General features: G+C 36.7%; 3 protein-coding genes across 3 annotated transcripts; 2 read left to right on the top strand and 1 right to left on the bottom strand.

Annotated features, from left to right (window-relative positions):
* Positions 1-1,139: 1,139 nt before the first annotated feature.
* On the top strand, positions 1,140-4,287 carry LOC141649651 (uncharacterized). Its single transcript, XM_074458336.1, has 6 exons — positions 1,140-1,826; positions 1,935-2,117; positions 2,232-2,474; positions 2,927-3,014; positions 3,127-3,432; positions 3,539-4,287. Exons 1-6 carry the CDS (start codon positions 1,140-1,142, stop codon positions 4,285-4,287), a joined length of 2,256 nt encoding a protein of 751 aa, XP_074314437.1.
* A 16-nt stretch (positions 4,288-4,303) lies between these two features.
* Positions 4,304-5,311, top strand: LOC141649652 (uncharacterized). Its single transcript, XM_074458337.1, has one exon. It carries the CDS (start codon positions 4,304-4,306, stop codon positions 5,309-5,311), a length of 1,008 nt encoding a protein of 335 aa, XP_074314438.1.
* Positions 5,312-5,376: 65 nt separating this feature from the next.
* Positions 5,377-6,959, bottom strand: LOC141646271 (uncharacterized). Its single transcript, XM_074454222.1, has 3 exons — positions 6,876-6,959; positions 5,818-6,186; positions 5,377-5,718 (listed from the first exon to the last, which is right to left on the bottom strand). The coding sequence occupies exons 2-3, from the start codon at positions 6,163-6,165 to the stop codon at positions 5,548-5,550; spliced, it is 519 nt and encodes a 172-aa protein (XP_074310323.1). The 5' UTR covers positions 6,166-6,186; positions 6,876-6,959; the 3' UTR covers positions 5,377-5,547.
* Between the last annotated feature and the right edge of the window lie 2,604 nt (positions 6,960-9,563).

Genomic DNA, 9,563 nt, shown 5'->3' on the forward strand with positions numbered 1-9,563 from the left:
AATGACCCCTATGTGCTTTATGGGGGTCATGGTAATCAGAGGGGAACCATTGATAGAAATTTAAGGAATCAAATGATTGTGAATAATAGGGTGGATGGTGATGAGGCTTGGAATCGTATAGAGGATGAACACAGAGGTTTTAACCAAATCTTTGATCCTCCCTTGGGTGGAATTCCAATTAGGTATCACTATCCTGATAGATATGCCCTTGAGGTAGGAATGGGGATCAATGATCGTGTTAATGACATGGAGGATGATGTACCTGAGGATCAAGGGGGAAATCAGGGCGTAATTGGGCATGATGTTGTGATTATTATAAGTGATTCTGAACCGTCTGATGTGGAAATGCCCTCTGATCAGTGGCTGGTTGATCCAGAGGTAGGCTCAAATGAAGGCCCGTCTGAATTCAGGGAGACTGAACTGATTAACCTTGTCTCATCTGAAAATACTGAAGATGTGAATACTGATCTCCATTTGGCTATGGGGGGCACTGCTGAGGGAGTTCAGAATGGTCAGGAGATTGGTTTAGGGGAATGCAACAAGGCTTTATCCTACCACTCTGCTGCCATTGTCAGAAAGGATAAAGAACTGCAAGAGGGGTCTTCTTCTTTGAGACCCTTGGAATTTCTATTTTATAGCGATGCTGGATCTAAAGGAGAGAAGGTGGGTGCTATGAAGACTGGAAGTAAAGGAAAGGGGAAAATGTTTGACATTCCTGGTACAGGGAATATGTCAAAACTGATTGCTGAGGTTTCTTCTGGTAACATCTCAGATGGGTTTCTGGGTTTGGCTGATGCCTACAACCAATCTGATCTTCAAGTTAGACACAAAGAGGAAATTGGAAGGGCGAGAAAAAGGAAATGATGTACTGAAGCAGGAGACTATATTCTTCCTGAAGCTGCAAATGAATCTTTAGAAAATGCGAAAGACTACCTAAGGAAGCTGGCAAAAAGAGGGTGTTCTGGTGAAGGGATCAAGGAGAATCAGTCTACCTCAATCAAGTGTGGGTTTTGTGTGAGTGTCCAGGATGTGGAAATGATGGAGTCCAGTGACTCATCACCGCTGTCTGTCCAAGGAACTGCTGCTGATTTTGAAGGCTTTGCGGATGTTGGGCCTGTACAACCTCCTCCTTTACCATGATGGGACTTGTTTGGAATTGTAGGGGCCTTAATAACACGCTTTCTCCTACAATTCCTAAGCTAAGAGCGTTACAAGGTAGTAAGTGTTTCGATTTCCTGTTTTTAATAGAGACCAAGTGTAATGCTAGTAGTATATTTCCTATGTTTAGATCTTATGGGTTTATGAAACATTTTGGGGTGGATGCGGTTGGTGCTTCGGGTGGGCTATTGGTAGGTTGGAAGAAGGAGGCTAGAATGAGCCTTGTGATGGCATGTAAGAATTTTATTATCCTTTTGGTGGAAAAATATAATGGTCTCTTATGGTACCTCGTGCTTTTCTATGGTGCGCCTAGTTCGCATTTACGTATTCCCGTCTTATTGGAATTGGAAAAGTGGATGGACAATTGCAATTACCCTTTTCTCATTGTTGGTGATTTTAATCAAGTTGATATGGAATGTGACAAAGTAAACAAATCTCAAGGACCCATTAGAGGAGCTAACTTTTTTAACATATGGAAGATAAGGAATGAGTTGATAGACATTCCCTTCAAAGGTCCTAGATTTACTTGGTGTAATAACCGTAAGGGAGACGAAAGAGTGTATGAGACGATTGATAAGGCTTTGGGGTCTAGGGATTGGCTAAGTTTTTTCCCGGATTCTGGTATTAAGCATTACCCAATCCAGATTTCTGATCATGCACCGATTGAGGTAAATTTACAGCTTGTTAAAAATGAAGGAAAACGGCCTTATAAATTAGATGCATAGGCTCTGGACAATGAGGAATGCCTGGAACGGGTGCGTTCGGGTTGGGGGCAGCGGGATGTGGGCTCACCAAGCTTTCAAGTTGTTAGGAAATTAACACGAGTTCGTTCTACGGTTAAGAAATGGGCTTTTGATAAACGGGATGAGTGGATGGGAAAATGGGATGATTTTGACAAGCGACTTGAAGAGGGTATGAAGATAGCTATTGCAGGGGAGGGCGATGAGATGTGCGCGAAGGTAAATGATGAAGTTAAGGAATTTGCAAAACCGGTTTCTGTTTATTGGAGACAAAGGGCTAAAGTGAAATGGATGGTGGATGGAGATACGTGTACAAGATTTTTCTTCAACTAGGTTAAAGGAAGGGCTGGGAGAAATTATATTCACGGTATTAAGGGGACGAATGGGGATTGGATTTATAAGCCGGATAGGATAGGCAACGAATTCCAATGCACGTTTAAGAGGTTGTACAAGGAGGACGCAAACTTGGGGGAGAGTAGTGATGTTCATGACTATGACAGCATTTTGCAACATGTGAAGAAGGTGGTCCCGCAAGATAAGAATGACTTCTTAAAGAAACCCTTCACGGCTAAAGAGGTACGTTGTGCTGTTTTCCAGATGGGGGGTTTGAAATCACCGGGGGCCTGATGGTATTCCAGCTTGTTTCTTTCAAAAATGCTGGTTTTTCATCAAAAAAGACTTTATTGCGGCGGTGTTATCTACTCTAAATTCGGGAAGGACCTCAAGGGAGTCGAATAGGACTTTCATTGCGCTTATCCCTAAGTTGGACAACTCGGAGGCGGTTTCTGATTACAGGCCTATAAGTCTTTGCAATATGTTCATGCGTATTGTGTCTAAATGTATTACCAACAGGATATCAAAGGTCATGGGATCTTTGGTTAGTGATTTCCAGAATGCATTCCCCCCGGAAGACTCATTAGTGATAATATCCTTTTGGCTCATGAGGCGATTCATTACATCTCAAGCAACAAGAAAGGAAAACATGGTAAGTGTGCTTTCAAGGCTGATATGAGTAAGGCTTATGATAGAATCAAATGAGATTTCTTGGAAGCAGTACTGCTGAAATTCGGGTTCCCGGAGAATATGGTGGCTCTAATTATGAATTGTGTTTCAACGGTAAGCTATGAAGTACTCTTTAACGGATCTGCAATGCCCCAATTCCGGCCGCGTTGTGGTCTATGTCAGGGCGATCCACTTTCCCCATTTCTGTTCATTCTGTGTATGGAAGTGTTGGCTGCGACCGTGGAAAATGCTACTGAGGTGGGTAAAATTAGGGGCATTCGGCTATGCAGAGGAGTTAAACCTCTTTCCCATCTGTTTTTTGCAGTTGACTCGATTTTCTTCCTTCATGATAAGGATGATGCTGCTAGTCATCTAAAAAGCATCATGGATAAGTACTGTGAGGCTTCGGGGCAGGTTTTGAACTCGGATAAATCAGGTAGTTTGTTCAGCCCAAGTACAACTTTAGCCAAGGGTAAAAGGACTATGGAAATCTTTGGTGTAAGAAAGTGTACGGGTATTGGGAAATACTTGGGTATACCGGCTGAATTTCAGGATTATAAGCAAGGAATTTTTAAGTCTCTTATTTGAGTATGTTACAAGGCGTATTTCATCTTGGAATGGTATCTTTCTTTCTACAGCTGGGCGTTTAACCCTCATTTCCTCGGTCTTATCAAATCTCTCAAATTACTTTCTATCGGTGTTTAAAATACCGGTAAGTGTGGCAAGGAAAATTAACTCCATCTTGTCACAATTTTGGTGGGCTGGGTGTAAATTGGGTAAAAAGGTCCATTGGTGTAGTAAGAACTTTCTGAGTATGCCCAAGTGTAAAGGAGGACTAGGTATTAGAAATGTTGAGTGCTTGAATAAGGCTCTGTTGGCAAAGCATGGATGGAGACTTATCTCGGGAGATAAGTCGTATTTCGGTAAGGTTTTCCGTAAGAAAATTTTCGGAAAAGATGAGTTTAAGGAAGGAGTATATCCAATATCTAGAAATAGTGCGTCTTGGAGGGAGCGCAGTATCAAATATGGGTTGGAACTTATTATGGAAAAGATAGGGTGGAAACCAGGAGTTGAGTCGAATCTTAACATTTGGAATGAAAATTGGGTTAATGGGCTGAGACCTGAACCAATGGATTGTATCCTGGAACCTCGGTTTATCCATATGGGGGACCTACGGATTAAGGATCTTCTTTCTCCAGATGGAAACTGGAATGCTCCTCTGATAAATCTTTTGTTTAAGGATGACTGGGCAAAACAAATTCTAGCGACTCCAGTTTGTCGCTCCAGGACAAAGGATGAAGTTTTTTGGCCGCTCACTGATGATGAGTCATACACTGTTAAAAGTGGGTATGGTATTGTTTTTGAGGAGTATGTACCTGGAGAGTAAAGGAACCTGGAAAGATATGTCAAGGATTAATGAGAAAGGTAAAGACTTTTGTAAGTCAAAACTCTGGAGGCTCCCGAGTCCTTCCATGTGGAAAATTCTCTTATGGAGGATCATCACAAACACGCTACCAATAGGGAAGGAGTTTGAAAGACGAATGATTGGAGAGACCTTTAGGTGTGGTTTGTGTGCTGATAGCGGGGATTACCTGGAGACATTAGAGCATCTTTTCAGGGATTGTAATATCTCAGCTAGGATATGGGCAGGGTCAGAGCTGGGCATTAGAGGAGAGAGTGCTTTGGGACTGAACATTGGCGATTGGATAATAAATTGGATTCATTTCCTGTCAAATCTTGAGGAAGGGGAGAAAAGGGTTCTCAAGTTCATGGCTACTCTTTGGCAAATCTGGCTGTTAAGAAATAATGTTACTTTTAGGGGGGTGAAGGTTGATCCCTTGACTCTCTTTAGAACCCTTGCTATGAGTGTCCAGGATTGTCTGAAAGGGCTAAATTTGGAGGAGGAAAGGCGGGAAAAGATGCAAAACAGTCAGGTTTTGGGGTCTATGCCTATGAGGAAGGATGCTAAGGAGTTACAAGCAGGACGCCCATTCTTCGTGATTGGGAAGCCGGCACAGTGTAGGGGTACCAGAGTAAAGGTAGATGCAAGCTGGGAAAGGATTCTTGATGCAGCTTGCGGTTGGGTGGCTTATAATGGTCGGGGGGTGGAGATTCATAGAGGAAGAAGAAAGCTGAAAGCTGAGTCTGCTCTACAGGCGGAAGCCTTAGGTTTACGCGAGGTCTTCGTTTGGGCTAGAGATAAGGGTGAGCTTCACCTGGAGGTTACAACTGATTGCTTAAGGCTGGTAAATCAGATCGCAGGTCTTGAAAAGGAAAGCCATGTCGTCAGAGGAATCCTCAGCGACCTTAAAAGTATCTGGATTTATTTCCATTGTGTAAGCTTTAGTTTCGTACCTAGGCATCTTAATAACATTGCACATGGACTGGCTCGTCAGGCCATGAAAATGTAAACTTTTCTTTACTGTTGCCAAAAAAAAAAAAAAAAAAAAAATGGTATACCGAAACACGCACTTAGTTAGTGGCACAACTTATATTATTTATTAAGGAAGACAATTAAAAATTGTTTCACAGAAGCAACATTGTTGCACGCTCATTATAAATGTTACTCCTACACAGTATAGTAGTAGTGAGAGAAGTTTAAGGCGAATAAATAGTCTATAACCACATGATTTTAAATACTAATTAATCAGGTAAATCGTACAAATAAAATGCTTGTGTTGATCTTAGGAAATATTTCAGCTTCAGCTTTTCCATGAAAAATTGGATCCTCATATTCACTCACGGATCCAGAGTTATTCAGCTTGTTCTCGATGTCGCTCCAATTAGTTGGTCCTATTGGCCCTGCTTCGACATAAATCTGCGTACAATTTTGAAAACACATTTCAATTTTATCAGATGTCCAGAATGCATATAACATATATATATAGAGTAGAGTATAGGGCATGTTGGTATGTACCTTATTGAGAAGAGAGTCATAAGCGACGAGCCACTTGCGAGCGGTAGGGCCTTTACCGTCGGTGTACACAGCTGCGCCTTTGCCACCTACAGGAAGGGGTGCTTGATGCCCTATATAATTACCCTGTCCGAGTGTAGAAGGTAACATGCGAAATGGGTAGAATGTAATGGATCGTTGCGACCAATCGCGTTTGTCGTAGAGTTCCAAGTTTTTGTTATCCTTATGGCTATTCCATATTAAACCTTGTGCTGTTGTACCGTAAGCTCCCTTATATGTACCTTTCGTTATCATGGCATCCGCATTTGCTTGCTCCTCAACGCTAAGTATCAACTTCTGCTGCTGAGCCATTTCTGCTTGGAATCGATAATCCTGTTATTCATATTTAAACCATTGGAACATGGAAGGGTTGATAAATAAATAATAATACGTATATGATATGTAAAGAAAATAAATGAAAATAAGGATATTCTCACACCTATCAACTTTTTCACTTTCTATGGTGTACGCATCGTTTTTCACCCCAAAAAAATTTAGACCGATAATAATTCTCTGCTACGAGTTCAAAAACGGTAATTTTTTTTCCCAAACCAATTATCTCGTAAAGATCTTTGAATTTGAAAAAAAACCCACCGCTTTCTGAACTCGTAGTCGGTAGTTATGGTAGGTTAAAGTTTTTTTAAGAATAAACTTTTACGACCATAATTCCCGACTACGAGTTGAGACATCGGTGAATTTTCTTTCAAACTGAAGAGGTCGTAAAGATGATCAATTTGAAAAAATAAATAAAAAATATCGTATACTGTATTTGTAGACAAGGAACATGACATGCACCTATAAGGACACACGTTAAAAAACTTATTATGAAAAGATTTATAAGAAATTCTCGTCAAAAATGCAAGTATGAACTTATTTTTACTTTTACCATAAGTAATAAAAATATCTTATAAATCTTTCCATAATAAGCTTACTGAGATATGCCCTTAAAGTACACATTAGAAAAACCGAATACATTATACAAGTGTAGGCAATTTTAGACTAAACAGGGAAATGCGCAATACCTTCGTTGGGAATAACTTGTTTGATGGATGAATTGTTGATGAATTTTATGAACTTCACCATCTCCTTATTTATAGAGGGGCGCCAAGAACCTAATGTAGCTAGCATCTGTGACTTCTTCAAGACAAGGTGAATTTATTCCTTTTATTTATAATAATAAACAAATATATAAAGGAGCCAAGTAGTGAATAACGAGATTCTACATACTATTCTGACACTTTAACCATCCTCACTTGCAAATTGATAATTGCAATTTAAAAAATTATAATCACTTATCACTTTTCGTTTGGTCACGTTGTCCACTGAAATACAACTTCATAGGAATATCGAATTCAATGAAAATTAAGGGGGTGTTTGGTTGGAGCTTTTGGAATGGATTGGAATGGATTCAGGCCATTCCAATGTTTGGTTGGAGCATTTTGGAATGGAGTTAGATACCTGATGGATTCTAACTCCATTCCAACCCCTTGGAATCCCATACCCATCTCTCTCCCCAAGTTTCCAACTCCATTCCACCCAACACATCATTATTCCCATACCCGAATTGAACCAAACAACTTTAAACATGTATGGGGTTCTAACTCCATACCCCCTTGGAGTTAGAATCCATTCCATTCCATACCTAATGTTTGAACCAAACGCCCAAGTCTCATTAAAGAATAAAATCTCACATTAAAAGATCAAAGAGTAAATGGAGATTTTAGAGAGAGAGAGAGAAAGAATACTCTCCCTTCTCTCTAGGATTCTAGGGTTCTTGCAACATGGCAAGAAGAATAGTATCCAAAAAATCTCAAAATAAATCACAAAATAAATCTAAAACTAAATCTAAAGCTAAAATTCGCCTTTCTTTCAGTAATATTGGGAGTGTTAGAAGAAAATATTTAATGGAAAACAAAAAATGATTTAAAGGTTTGAAAGCATTCAAAGTTGAAACAATGAATTGGAGAATGATCATCGGATTTCAATCTAAAACCATGCAAAATATTTACCTTGATCCACATTAAAAGATCCAATTTATATCCTTGGAGCATATAACTTCAACACTTCCACTAAGATATTTGATTTATAATCTGTTTGTTGACTAAGATATTTGATTTATAATCTGATTGACAAAATACAAGTTGAAGAGTACACGGAAAACTAATAAAGTGCACGAAAGGGTGTAAGACAATTTAGTACAATTTATTAAATTTGTCAATTAATATTCCAAGAGTTGGAATATATAATGTAACATGTCACCAATAATTAGATATTCATACTAAAATTTGATATTGTGCATACACCAAAATAATAATAAAAGGAAAAGTCAATAAAAATGAAAAATATATTCAAGTCAAAAGATAATTGCAAAGAAGTTCCGTAATCCATAACCATTACTTCCAGATTTCATGCAATGTTTTTGATATGCGAGTATGTCATCCTCCTACAATTTTAATACAAACACAACAATAATAATAAAATATGATTCTAACTCTTAATTAATTCAAAACATAATAAGAGTAAAAAAGTTAAATAATTTAATTGGTTATATATGCATACTTTACCCACCAACTTTTTGGATAAAAATGAAAAATAGGATTGTTGTAATATTTATATAAGAATTTTTTGTAATTAATTATCTAATTAATTTCAATAATTTATTTGAGAGAAGAAAATGTTTTGTGAACTAAGGGGGAGATAAAAAATTATGGTGAAATAAATACAAAGTATAATAATTGTGAGGAAAAACCAAAAGACCATCTATTAAATAGAAGAAATAAAAATTAAATGAATAGGTAGATTGATACCAAATTTATGAGAGGAAAATAAAGAGTTTGTATTAATTTGTTTTTTGTGTTTGCAACTAATATTTGTTATTTTGTTTGTATTTTATAAGTATATAACACATGATATTTAGAGATTACTTTTAGTTAGATAATCAAGTAATTAATATAATTGAATTATTATTAACCAATAGAAAAATTACACAAAAATAATAATTAAATATGATTCTAACTCTTACTTAATTCAAAACATAATATAAGAATAAAAAATTTAAATAATTCAATTGGTTATATATGCATACTTTACCTACCAACTTTTTGGATAAAAATGAAAAAGAGATTGTTGTAATATTTATGTAAGAAAATTTATATAATTAATTATCTAATTAATTTCAAGAATTTATTTGAGAGAAGAAGAATGTTTTGTGAACTAAGGGGGATAAAAAAATTAGAGTGAAATAAATACAAAGTATAATAATAGTGAGGAAAAACCCAAAAGACCATTTATTAAATCAAAGAAATAAAAATTAAATGAATAGGTAGATTAATACAAATTTATGAGAGGAAAATAAAGAGTTTGTATTAATTTATTTTTGTGTTTGCAATTAATATTTTTTATTTTATAAGTATGTAACACATGGTATTTAGAGATTACTTTTAGTTAGATAATCAAGTAATTAATATAATTTAATTTATTATTAACCAATAGAAAAATTACACATGGATTAAAATTAAATGATTCAAGTAAGCTTTTAATTATATTGTATAGATTTTCATTGTTAGGAAAATTTAATATAGACATAAATATAGAGTAATGAGAAATAAAATATAAAAAGGTCTATTTTTTTATTTTTATTTTTTTTACAAAATACACATTGCATGATAATTGTTTAGGGAGTTATCTTACCAACTAAAAAATGGTAGATA

The sequence above is a fragment of the Silene latifolia genome, chromosome 3, assembly GCF_048544455.1.
Source record: "Silene latifolia isolate original U9 population chromosome 3, ASM4854445v1, whole genome shotgun sequence".
Lineage (NCBI taxonomy): Eukaryota > Viridiplantae > Streptophyta > Magnoliopsida > Caryophyllales > Caryophyllaceae > Silene > Silene latifolia.